The sequence below is a fragment of the Lagenorhynchus albirostris genome, chromosome 8 (assembly GCF_949774975.1).
Source record: "Lagenorhynchus albirostris chromosome 8, mLagAlb1.1, whole genome shotgun sequence".
NCBI classification, from domain to species: domain Eukaryota; kingdom Metazoa; phylum Chordata; class Mammalia; order Artiodactyla; family Delphinidae; genus Lagenorhynchus; species Lagenorhynchus albirostris.
In genome coordinates this window covers 56,528,502-56,542,324 of record NC_083102.1, presented here as the reverse complement: position 1 = coordinate 56,542,324, position 13,823 = coordinate 56,528,502, and the positions used below count along the sequence as shown (strand labels likewise).

The following is a 13,823-nucleotide window of genomic DNA, read 5'->3' as shown; positions in this document are numbered from 1 at the left end:
GGGTCTTGAATATTGACACAACACCCCATAAGAATTCAATTTTTATTAAAGGTCTCTTTCCTTTCTTGAATTTTTGGGGTAATAACATTTATTTCTATTCCAGGTAGAAGAATTATTCTAATTATTTTAAAATAAATGATCAATTAAATTTTAAAAACAACCTTGGTTTTAAAACTAATCTTCACAGCCAAAAGTAATTTGTGATCCACTAGAATGGCTGATATTAAAAAGTGACCGTACCAAGTGTTGGCAAGGGTGAAGAGCAAATGGAATTCTCATGTAATGCTGGAGGGAATGTAACATGAAGCCACCTCTTTGGAAAACAGCGTGGCAGTTTCTCAAAGTTAAACATACACTTAGCATATGAACAGGCCATTCCACTCCTAGATACTTATTCAAGTGAAATGAAAACATGCCCACACAAAGACTTGTATACAAGTATTCACAGCATGTTTATTCATAATAGTCAAATTTTGGAAACCATTCCAATTTCCATAAACAGGAGAATGAATAAACAAATTATGTATATGTATTATTTATATAATGCAGTACTACTCAGCAGTAAAAATGAATGACATGCCAATACACACAACACAAATGAATCCCACAGATAGTATGTTAAACCAGAGAAACCAGACACAAAAGAATACACACCATGTATTACTCCATTTCTGTGATGATAGGAATCAGCAGTTGCTGGAGGTGGGGTCCGGGAGTTGTTGACTGCAAAGGGGCGAGAGGGGACTTTCTGGGGTGGTGGAAATGCTCTTCTCTTGCTTGGAGTCGTTGTTACACAGGTACATACATTTGTCTAAACTTCCCACATGTAAACTTAAAATCTCCATTTTATTGAACATACATTATACCTCAATGAAGTGATTTCTTTTGAAAAGTGTTATTAGAAAAAAAGTCTGGGTTAGCGTTCTCCACTGCATAAGCTTTACAGATAAATTTTTCAGCCCTCATTTTACTTTTAGTTAAGTAGTCCTGCCTAAGGGAAAAATCTTCATAATGAAAAGAAAGAGAAATCTAAAAGTGTCATTTATGACTTCCTTTGTAAAAATTATAAAAACCTAAATAAAGAATAAAATACCTTCCTTAGAGTTGAACCTTATATACTTACATATACAGGAAATTATTTTCTCATATAGGGAAAAAGGGGGGGAAATGTTAATTCACGTCTGTAAAGAGTATTTGGCTCTACTGATGCTCCATGTTCTCATAACACGGAGCCGATTATATTACCTCTCAGGCAGTCACTTGTGTCCCGTGTAGGTGCTATCTGCTCCCCACACTGGATAAACGAGAACTGAGGGAAGTGGTGTCCTTCAGGGGTACTGACCTGGAGAATTTGCTCAGAACGATCATATCTTTGCAGATCAACTTCTTCTTTTTGCTCAACATCGTCCGGGTGCTTGTGAAGAAAATGAAGGAATCCCAGGAGGAGGAATCGCACATGTACCTGAAGGCGGTGAGGGCCACTCTGATCCTGGTGCCCCTGCTGGGGGTCCAGTTCGTCGTCCTTCCCTGGAGACCTTCCCACCCAGTGCTTGGAAGGATCTACGACTACGTGATGCACTCTCTGATTCACTTCCAGGTAGGGAAAGCACTTATTCAGCCACTCACTCAGCTAGTTGGTGCAGGGCCCACAGTTTTCTGGGGCTCCTCTGAGATGAGAATGACCCTTTAGAACACGTGTTACCCGGAAGGTAACACGTTACCTTCTCTGTCTCTCTCACTGTCTGCTTTCCCACGTTTTGAATCTTAAAATTGGGCAAGGAGACAGGAAACAGGAGGTATGAGCTTTGAGAATACATCTTTAGAGAACAAATATATTTGTCCAGAGACTGACCCACTGCAGAGCTACTCCCACAGTGCTTTTTTTCATTCATTCATTCATTCACTCATTCATTCACTTATTTATTTATGGCTGCGTTGGGTCTTCATTGCTGCGCGCAGGCTTTCTCTACTTGCAGTGAGCGGAGGCTACTCTTCATTGAGATGTGCACGCTTCTCATTGCGGTGGCTTCTCTTGTTGCAGAGCACGGGCTCTAGGCGCATGGGATTCAGTAATTGTGGTACTCAGGCTCAGGAGTTGTGGCTCATGGGCTCTAGAGCGCAGGCTCAGCAGTTGTGGCACAAGGGCTCAGTTGCTCTACGGCATGTGGGATCTTCCAGGACCAGGGCTCGAACCCGTGTCCCCTGCATTGGCAGGCGGATTCTTAACCACTGCACCACCAGGGAAGTCCCTCCCACAGTGCTTTTGACCTTTCCTTCCCCTCCCCAGCATCCGAGGGCCATATTTGGTTTTGCTTTATTGAGGGGACTGTTGAAGACCAATGTAACCAATGCCAATTGGCTTTCCAACCTGGATTATTATCAGTATAGTCGCTAATGCCATGAAAACACAGGGCAGAGAAGCAGATGTTTCTATCAGTGTGAAATGCCAACACTGGACCCCGAGCTGGCATCTATATCCCTCTTAAACTGGAAGCCAGTTTCCAGTCACTTCACTTCATTGCCTTGGCTCTGATTAGAGAGGTCAGAACCTTAGAATACCTATATTTTAGCCATCCCTACAATGTCAGGCAGACCACAGAGAATGGGTATGGCTGACACTCTCACGTTGTCCAATCAGAAATCATCATAATTATAGCTATTCATTAATATGTAGCACTTCATTAATATGTAGCACTTCATGTGTGAGGTAAGTATTCTCATGCCTATTAAGGATAAGGAAATGGGCTTTTCTGGTTAGTGGCAAAGTCAGGAGATATAACTCTAAAGCTGACCTAAAATCTCGTAACTTACAGCCTCCAAGCCAACAGCCAAAACTGTGAAGGAAACCAGGTTTTGTGAGCACTTTGTTGCTTCTGCTTTCCCATTACTCCCAGGACCCTCAGCTGGTCCCACCCACGCATATACTCTGTCTCCCATACAGTAATTTTCAGACCCTCTTTTCATAAATACACATTGAATTGTTTTTCCAGGAGCTGTAATGAATTTGCACAGAGCATCCACGCCTCCTGCTCTGTCACCCTCCGTCTGTCAGAGGGATGTCAGGAATCCATCTTTGACAGTTCAGTGACTACATAGGGAAATGTATCCAGGTCTCTTCTCATGTAGGAGAGAATGGAGCAGCCTCTTGGGGGTCGTCCCAGGTGGTCCCAGGTCTGCCACACAGGGGTGGAGAGTGGCTACCTTGTTTCCGTTCACTTTGCTTCAGATCCAAAGCCTCGTTGAAGGCACAGTGTGAGGTACTTTGAAAGCAAGGGTGGGACATGGCGTGTCCTAAGGCAGAAGTGGGTCTGCTACAGGCTCTTAGGCCAGAGTTCTGCTGTCTCAATTATTCATGTCCAATTAGTTTTATTTTCTACTGCTGAGGCTTAATGTGAAGAAAGAGGTCAAGATTAATAGGGCTTAAAATTAAGTTTAGGAATTATTTTAATAATCTGATCTATTATTTTGGCCATTTCTATAGGCAGTTAAAGCCTGGACACAAGGAATCTTCTGAGTAGTGACCCGAACCTCAGAAGTTACTTAGTCCACGTCCTTATTGGAGAGATGGACTTAGCTGTGGGAACAGTACTGCACTAGTTCACCATGAGGACACAGGGCAGAGTCAGGCCCACAGCCATGCACTGACTGTGACACTTGTGCTTGCAAAAGTTTTCTCTACTAAACGCTACAAGATCTCAGTTTTTAAGTGTTTTAGGTACAAAGATTCTTTTCAAATCCCCTGTAACCAGCATATTCTGCTATAAATCTCCACGTTAAAGGCCGTAATATGTTAACCAGATTGACGAGAGTAGTCTTTTTAGCCAAGCAATAGAATCCTAACGAGAAAAAGGCATTTCTAATGGAATATTCTTGTAGTGAAGCACTGAACATGAGTGGTAGTAACTTTCATCGAGCCCTGACTTGCTATTGCCGTAGTGAAATGTTCCTCTCCAGGTCGTCTGTTTATATGGATTACTGACAACACGATGCACACAAAAATAATTTCAACTCTCTTTTTTCTCCTCTTTTTAGGGACTCTTTGTTGCCGTCATTTACTGCTTCTGCAACCACGAGGTAAGCGTGTGTTACATGTAATACCGTCACTCGTGTATATAAAGCCAGCACTTTACAGTCTCCAAAGGGCCTCTGTGCACTTTTCATTTGCTCTCACTTCTACAGGTGACCTTACAGGGTTTCATGACTAGCTGGATCATATTTTTTTCCACTACTGCAAGTTGAATCTTACCTGTGCTTTTGTGTGGTACAACTGAAGATATTATCCAGACAGGTAGCTAAATTCTCATTTCCTTGGATGGTACCTTAAGCTGGTCGGCACCCTGAGCAGCAACAGTGAAAGCTATTCTGGATTCCCGTAGAATCGAAGTCACATCGCCATTCCCTTTGGAAGACCCAGCTCCTCACTAGGGCAGAACCAATATCCAGCCAGTTTGTCCTGGTTCACTGCCCTCTTTTCCAGTTGCTTGATGCCAGTATCATACCACTTATTCAACACTTTGAAAATCACCCTGGAGTTAAGTAAGACTCAAAAGGGAATAAGTAATTTGTTATCTGAATATTTAGATCAGTAAAATCTAGAGATCCACATGGCCAGTGTTTTAAGGGTTTTTTTAGCCAGAGTTCCCTTTCTTCCAATGATATCTTGCCTGGGAGCCCAATTTGTAAAACAAAAGTGGAGCTGCTTAAATTTGTACCAAAGAACTTCCAGGGCTTCAAAGAACATGATTTGAAAGCTCCCTCATTTTTCAGGTGAGAAATCTAAACTCCGGAAAGATCACGTGACTTGCCCAATGTCACAATCATAGTTTATAACCAGGACTAGAACCCACATTTCCTGATTTCCAATTAAATGGACTAAATCTTCCACTGCACGGCATTATGTCTATGACTCCTTCCTGAAGTTTTGTTAGTACGCTTTCTTGAGTTATACATCTCATAACTTTTAATGTAAAAGTATTTGTGATAATTTTAAATTAATTCCTATAAAGAATAATTTTATACCAAGGCAAATCACATTTTGTTAAAAGATCAATGGGGCTTCCCTGGTGGCGCAGTGGTTGAGAGTTCGCCTGCCGATGCAGGGGACACGGGTTCGCGCCCTGGTCTGGGAAGATCCCACATGCCGCAGAGCAACTAGGCCCGTGTGCCATGGCTGCTGAGCCTGCGCATCCGGAGCCTGTGCTCCGTAGAGGGAGAGGCCACAACAGTGAGAGACCCGCGTACCGCAAAAAAAAAAAGTTCCAATCCTGTGTGGTCATTTCAAGGCCCGCGTGTGTGATGTGCTGCCAGGGATCTTCCGAGGAAGATCAACAGCTGTTGCTGTTGATTGATTTTTTTTTTTTTTTTTTTTTTGCGGTATGCGGGCCTCTCACTGCTGTGGCCTCTCCCGTTGCAGAGCACAGGCTCTGGACGCGCAGGCTCAGCGGCCATGGCTCACGGGCCCAGCCGCCCCGCGGCATGTGGGATCTTCCCGACTGGGGCACGAACCTGTGTCCCCTGCATCGGCAGGCGGACTCTCAACCACTGCGCCACCAGGGAGGCCCTAAAGTGTCTTTTAAGAACAGTAAAAACTAATAAATAAATAGGGCTTAGGTCACCCCATCTTTATATCAATTTCTGTGAATGAATATCCCTGTCTTTTGAGTTGGCTCAGGTGGCATACAAAATAAATGTTTTCATCTAAAATAATATCGATACAGGGCTAATATAAAAATCAGGTTCAGGATGGGCATACCTTGAAAACACGAAAGGCTTGCATGTATTTGTAAAAATACTTCAATACTGATTGTGTCTTATCCATGATGCCGTCTTTGAAGTGGCAGGCGTAGAAAGCAAGGCCAGAGGTGCTCCTAACAATTGAAAGTCTCTAATTCAAGTATGTTACCTCTGCTTTTGGAAGAAACCATCCCCATTTTAGTTAGTATCATGTTACTGGGGGAGTGTACCAGTGTGACATTTCTAATAACACTGTGTACTCTGCCAAATATCGTATCAGCTCAGCCCCATGGATTGCAGGCATCTGGGCCTCCTGTGAGCTTACTGTCTTACGACACTGAACATGGGCAGGGCACTTACACATGCAGAAGGTGATTTCCAGCCGCATGGTTGTGATCAGGCTTTGCCTGGCTGAATGTTACATTTTAGCAGAGATCTAGGGAGCTAATATGTCAGTTCTACAAAGAAGATACAGGTTTTAATTTTTGTTTATTATCCATATGTTATCAGTGACTCCTACTATGGAAATGGATCAGATAGTCAATGGGTAGGTTAAAAGCAGGAAAGGAATTTTGAGGATTACAGTACAAGGAATCAGGAGATGAGCATGACAGCACGCTTATGTAACAGACATTTCCCACAACTTTTCCAAGAGTGTGGACATTGACCACCCAATCATTTCAGTAAATTGTTAATTAAGTATCTAAGAGACCACAAAAAGATGATTACACCTATGGAGAGGCCCAGTTTTTCTAAGCAGTAGCTTACAAATTGGGAGTACTAACAGCACAGTGCAGGTTTTCCATTTTTCTTGCCCATGTACTGTGGATAAAACAGTTTGTGGATCAAAGCAGCAAGGTCTAGAAGGATCTCAATTTAATAGTCACAAATTGAAATGTGTGAAACCTAAAATTTTGTTTATTTGCTGTAACTTAGCTTGCTTTGAAGAGCTCATTCCGCCAGCCTCTAATAGTTTACAACAGTCTCTTTCTAGAAAATATTTAGTTCAAAAGCCTTTGAACAAATGGGCAGCTGGTTTCCAAGTATTATGCTGGTACCCCCTGTTGAAGTTCATGGTGGCTCCCCTCACTTCTGAGGCCCCTAGAGATCCTTTCACTCTGCAGGCCCCAGCCCTATCCTGAGACACCAGTCCTCCCTTCCAGGCCACCTGAGGAGCCTGGAAACTCAGGCCCCTTTCTTCACCTTTGTGAAGGGCCTGTGAACCTGTCTTTAGTATGTGCCATAGTCACTGCCACTCCACTGCTCAAGCACCATGTTGGACCTGGTACCAGGCCAAGAGTGGGACTTCTTTACAAGGCTATCAATTTTCAGGACTGTGCTCTCAGAAGCAAAGAGAAAGACCTGCTATACAGGAATGTTTCTGTTATTCCTTGCTTTCTTCTCTCCATTTTTTCAAGTATTCCCTCCATGAAGTGGAAATGCAAAGTCATTTGTGTCTCTTTATAACTCTCTCTCCTCTTCCTCTGGTGGGGGGGGACTGGAAGGGCTCTGTACTCACCACTTCCCCTTCCTGTCTATAAGGGACTCTCCCTATGTCATATCCTGCAGGTTCGCTATACTATTGCTTTTATTTCTTTGTCATATCCTGCATGTTCACTATAGTATTGCTTTTATTTCTTTAACATCTTTATTGGAGTATAATGGCTTTACAATGGCTTTTCTGCTTTAAAACAAAGTGAATCAGCTACACATATATATATATCCCCATATCTCCTCCCTCTTGCGTCTCCCTCCCACCCTCCCTATCCCACCCCTTTAGGTGGTCACAAAGCACTGAGCTGATCTCCCTGTGCTATGCGGCTGCTTCCCACTAGCTATCGATTTTACATTTGGTACTGTACGTATGTCCATGCCACTCTCTCACTTCGTCCCAACTTACCCTTACCCCTCCCCGTGTCCCCAAGTCCATTCTCTAGTAGGTCTGCGTCTTTATTCCTGTCCTGCCCCTAGGTTCTTCAGAACCGTTTTTTTTTTTTAGATTCCATATACATGCATTAGCATACGGTATTTGTCTTTTTCTGACTTACTTCATTCTGTATGACAGGCTCTAGGTCTATCCACCTCACTACAAATAACTCAATTTCATTTCTTTTTATGGCTGAGTACTATTCCATTGTATATATGTGCCACATCTTCTTTATCCATTCATCCGATGATGGACACTTAGGTTGTTTCCATCTCCTGGCTATTGTAAATAGAGCTGCAATGAACATTTTGGTACATGACTCTTTTTGAATTATGGTTTTCTCTGGGTAAATGCCCAGTAGTGGGATTGCTGGGTCGTATGGTAGTTCTATTTTTAGTTTTTTAAGGAACCTCCATACGGTTCTCCATAGTGGCTGTACACTATTGCTTTTAGTAAAGTTCTATTTTCAGACCACTTCATATGCAAAAATAAGTTTTTCTATTTAGAAATTTCTTCTCTCAATAAAACTTAGTTTTCAAAAATATTGTCTTTCTAGAGACTCAAGAAAGCTTTGGGACTCAAAGCTAAACAAGGATTTCTTTGTCCTAGACAAAGGAAAAAAAAATCAGAACTCCTGGGATAAATCCCACTTTCCATTCAGCAGCACATAACTGCAAGTGCTTATAATGAAAACGGGAAAACAAAGGCCAAAGATAAAAACATCCAAATTCAACCACGAACGTTCCAACCTGAGTTTCTTTTTTACAAATATAGAAATGGAGGCCCCAAATGTTACCAACCTTATACAGTTAGTTAATAGTAGAGCCAGGTGTAATAATTATGTCTTCAAGCCATCAGACCAAGGCTCTATTTTTTAAAGTTGGCAATAAATTGACATAATCGAGGAAATGTGAAGTGATCTGTGTTAATTGCTTTTATAACGAGCAATGAATTTATGTAATTCAAAACTTTGTATATTATACTTACCCCATGGGCAACTCCTTCCATTTCTGATGCTTTTCAGGAGCAACCAGAGTCTCCCCTGTATTTTTCAGATTCAATGCCCACATTCTTGTGATCAAAGCAGCGTTAGGCTCAACCTGTGGTATTGCAGGAGATAATTGCCCTTATTAAACTGTATTAAATTGAAGTGTCTTTCACATGCTGCTAAGGGCCTATTCTTACATGTGTGGTTTACAAATGGAAGCAGACTGCCATCTCCACACAAAAGGATAGGTTATAACTTTGGAATACAATTATAGGAGGCTATGAACATTTCTGTAACAATTTTAAAAAATTGAAATAGACTTCAAACTTTTTGGCCTCATGCTGGGTACTTCAGTAGTATGCATGGATAATCCAATGGAGATTGTTTTAAAAGGACAGATGAGGCAAAACAAAGACTTCCTTTTTTTTCCTGCTGGGCACTGTCTGCCTCGGATACCTCTAAATATCTGTGTTGCATTTTAGCTATAAAGACAATGTTGGTATTTAAGAGATGCTGAATCCACAGAAACTATCAGTTCCCTTTGTCTGGGGACATTGCTTCTCCAAAATTATGCTGAGCCAGTATATTTCCTAATTCCTCAGCAGGGCACTTGATAGTTCCTAGATTATAAACCTGGCATTTAAGGACCTGTTTAATAGACGGTACAACCCAAATAAAGCATCACTATCTCTTTGTTAGTCTCAACAGGAAAATACATTGTAAAGAAATCCAAAGTTCAAAAGAGAATTGGAAAGCAATTTAAATATTTACTAGATTCATGAAGAGGTACTAAAAGAGAAATTTAATTGCATGGCAAAAAGTAAAATTTACTCACGTTTTATCTGAAAGTATAACTCAGTAGCGATGCTGTTTCCCAGATATATTCAGCTGTGGTTTCATATCAGTCCTTTCTGATATAATCAGTCTAGTCTCTCTTCACTTCTGTAGCTCTCCCTACTACACAGATTGCAAAGCAAAAGCCCAGAAACTGATAGGGAAACATAGTTGTCTTCTTGGGGAGTGAAGTGAAGGACAAAGTGAGTGATGGAAGGGGAGAGTCTGAACTATTTATTCATTAATACCTTTAATAAACACCTTTGTATTTGAAAATATATTCCTAGGGTGATCTTCCCACCAAGAGTATTTTCTTTCCTTTTCCCAAAAGATCCAACAACACCCTTTTGCCAGTGCAAATCACAATGTGAAGAAAACTTCCATTTGCATTAGCATCAGATATTTTACCAGGCTGTAGAGTACTCTTTGTGGAGACCTAGCTTGGAATATATGAGAGAGAACTGAACATGAGATCAGAAACTATGTAATTAAGAGCTCTTTTTTATTTTCTTAACACTACCACCCTCCAAATATATATATATATATATATACATATATATATATATCTCCACACATATGACGTAAGAGTTTCCTTTAGTCTAAAGACTTGAGGCCACCATCCTGCCATAAGAAGAGTATAATAATAGGAATAATAGCCTCCTTGTATGGTACTTACATCTTAGAAGCCACTTTGATTCATAGTGCAACAATTTAATCCTTCAAACAGCTAGGTGAGGTAGAAGAGTTGTACTGAAGAAAGGAGTCTCAGAGGGGTTAACTATCCTACCCAAGATTTCATGGCTAATGTGGGCAGAATCAGTTTCTTGACCCAAAGTTCAATACTTTTTCATGGCATCAAATGAGACCCAGTGAAATGGCCTTATCAGTGGGAAAGGAAAGGAAAGGTGATGTGATGTTACCCAGTGACAACCATTCCCTCCCATGCAGCTTATTGCTGGTACAATATTACAAGTGGTTGCTTCTGATAATTTCCAAAATTGCAACCCATGGGAGCTCAAGAGTAATTCCCCAAAGCATACACCACGGCGTGAGAGAGAAGACCTAATCACAACTGTAGATGACCTAGTGGTTTACAGTTCACCTCAGGGAGGAATTCAAGTCTCTCCCTCAAATTCACTCTAGCCAGTTTTAGCATCCCACCCTAATATCACCAGACGCTAAGGCACTAATTACAATACGGTCATGGATGATCATTTTCTTGGCTTAAAGAGGGAGAAAAGCATTCTAGAATGGATGTTGACAACCATTCAACAAACATTTGTTGAATAACTGCTCTATGCCAAACACCACGACATCTGGTAATACAAAAATGAATAAGACATGGTTAGTTAACCACTAACAAGCTTTAGTGGGCACACCCCATCTCAAGCCACGTTGGATAAAGGAAAATCAACAGTATGAGGCCATTATCATAAAATCCAGAACTGTGCAATGGTTTCCATATATTTTTTTCATGACCAATAATGTATAGATTTAGATAAAAGCTTCTGCTGTATCAGAGGTTGTAGCAGATAAAAAGGTTTCAAATTCTGTCTCCCTAATATGGCGTGGATGCCATATTGAATGTGAAACCAAGTCAAATTTTCATTCATTGACTGTAAGAGCTAATGAAGAAACCTTTGCTGAAAACAGCAAATAACCTTGGCAGTGGTAGTTGAGGCAAGTAACTCAGTTCTCCAGTTCGCAAATTCTTCTTCCAAGGTGGTATATTCCACAGGCAGAGCATTTACCACACGGCCCTTTAGATGAGAATTACAATTCAACCTCCCCTAACCTCTGAGAAGCTCCAAGACCTGTGCTCATGAACTTGGCTCAGATCATTTCCGACCATTGTATGAACACAAGGTTCTCTCTTCTCTTCCAGGTCCAAGCTGCTCTGAAGCGTCAATGGAACCAATACCAAGCCCAGCGCTGGAGTGGCCGCCGCCGCGCCAACCGTGCCGCCAACGCTGCCGCCGCCACTGCTGCTGCCGCTGCCGCCCTGGCTGAGGCTCCTCAGATGCCTGTCTACATCTGCCATCAGGAGCCAAGGAACGAGCCCACCAACAACCTAGGCGAGGAGGGGGCTGAGGTCACCGCTATGGAGGGGGTTGAGGTCATCGCTATGGAGGGTGATGAGGTCATCGTTACGGAGGGGGCTGAGGTCATCGCCATGGAAATCATCGAGCAAGAGTCATCCGCTTGAATCTGACGCAAATACAGCATCGTGATCACTGAGCCCTCATTTCCTGGGAGAAAGACCAACCATGCTTTTACAGTGATTTCCATCCTCCCAGGAGCAAACATCTCATTTGTGAGAATTATTAAGTGCATTTGTCCATAGTGAACCTGAAGAAAGTTTTACTTGGTACTGTTGCTTCCGGGAGACAGTCTCAGAATGGAGTCTCCCTCTGTAACACTTGTAAACTCCTGTGAATTCCACCTTTCATCCAGGACTGAGATAAAAACGTCACAGTAATGCAAGCAAAGTGTCCGAGTAAAACACAGTTAAATTGACCTAGTTCAGATACAGGGTGCTCCTAGTTAATCTTGAGCCATTTATACCTTTGAAAAATTAAAATCACTGTCAATGTTTTTCTTTTTAACTCTAAACCTTGAATTAGGACACTTCTGTATTTGGCTATGGATCTCATTTTTAATTTTTTTTTAATTTCTATCAATTCTGATGTTACTCAGATGTTTTACCATCCACACAATGTAAACTGCACAAATTACAATGTGACCTCCACAAGACAATGTGGCTTTCTAATATAGAGATGAGATGACCAAGTGCGTGTGGGGGAAAAGATTTGCATTTGGCAGGAAAATGTAATGCTTTAAATGAAAAAGAAATTTAGAGTCAGTTTGCTCTAAACCTTAGATGGGTCAATTTGTTAATTGGTTTACTAATACTGACGCTCATCTTGGTTTTGGATAATCCTATCTGTTGCGCAGGCCCTAACTGCTGTGAGGAATTGGCCTTCATGTTGCTAACATTTATAAATTGGGAGGTCACAAAGAATCCATCACTAAATTTTTCACAAAACTGCCAAAAATATAATTCCTAGTGGAAGAGAATACTCTCTTTAAAGAGAGTTTTCCCCTTTCCTAAACTCCAGGATTTATAAAGCAAATCATTCCAAGGTTTATAAAGCAGATTACCTCTTGCCCTTGGGTGCTATCTAGCAGTAAAAGATAAATTTGTTTAACACTGGTAATTAAAAGACTCCATACAAGTCCATTAACTGCTTTACACCCAGCTTCTAAACTTAACAAGATCTCAGCCTTTTCCAGGAAGATTCAGTAGGACTAATTAGATATCAGTTTGTAGTTGACCTCTTGTTTGCTGCTATTAGTGAAACAGGAGGGGGAAAAAAATTACTGCTACAAGTTTAACTATATAACAACTCATTTAAAATAAAAATAGACTTTCTCATTAAAATCCAATATTATACTCCCATACCTCTCAACTTCCTGCAATATAAAATCTTCAAAAATCCCTGAGTAAACCAGTATCATTACTAGCACCTGTAATTAATTTGTGAATTTGCAACAGTAACCAGTTGTTAATTTGTATGCTAAATGAAGGGATACATTGAAGCCTTCCAAATCTCCTCTCATGTACATCATCTTATGCCACTGCCTTTCAGAAATGATATAGTTTTGGAAAGACAAAAAGTTGATTTGTTCTGGTTGCATATTTAATGCACCCAAAGAAAATTATATTCTTTCACAGAAAATGTATTTTGGATACTAAAGTAGCTTAAGTCTCCTTTACTTTTGAATGTAAGGGAGGATTTGAAAAGAGGGTATTTTTCCAATCACAGTGTTTATGTAATAGCGTTCCTATTTTTGTTTACAAACATGGAAAACAGAGTATTTCTGGCAGCTCTAGAACAAATGTGATAATATCTTGCTGAAATATTCTAGATGCTATTGTGCTAATATAGTAGTGGCTGAAGAAAATCAAACAGCTTACTATAGAAATGTGCACAGTGCCAAAATTACGTGAAATGCTTATGCTACATCCATGTATGAATTAATACAGAGTATGTGATAAGCAAAAAGTTGTATATGTGCATATTTTTCTAAAGAAACATATTCTTCATCTTTTCATTCATTCATCTCATCTCTTAAACTCATTCCATATTCTGTTTCATTTCAGCCGTGGGATGCTGACATCACATCCTGCTTGTATTACAGGAGAAGGCAAGATAATCCAAAAATATAGGTTAGAAAACCATATGCGAAACATCAGGGTTATTATCTTTGTCAGTGCAACCATCTTCAGTCTTCAATTTGACTAGACCCTCCAAAGCACAGTTCTCATACCCTTGCTAA

General features: G+C 40.9%; 1 protein-coding gene across 1 annotated transcript in view; it reads left to right on the top strand.

The window, feature by feature from the left end:
* Nucleotides 1-11,688, top strand: part of CALCR (calcitonin receptor) — a 65,604-nt gene extending 53,916 nt beyond the window's left edge. The window contains exons 10-13 of the mRNA XM_060156087.1: nucleotides 1,379-1,597; nucleotides 4,033-4,074; nucleotides 11,368-11,574; nucleotides 11,647-11,688. Coding sequence (XP_060012070.1) covers nucleotides 1,379-1,597; nucleotides 4,033-4,074; nucleotides 11,368-11,574; nucleotides 11,647-11,688 — 510 coding nt within the window. The remainder of the gene's footprint in view (nucleotides 1-1,378; nucleotides 1,598-4,032; nucleotides 4,075-11,367; nucleotides 11,575-11,646) is intronic.
* The last annotated feature ends 2,135 nt before the right edge of the window (nucleotides 11,689-13,823 follow it).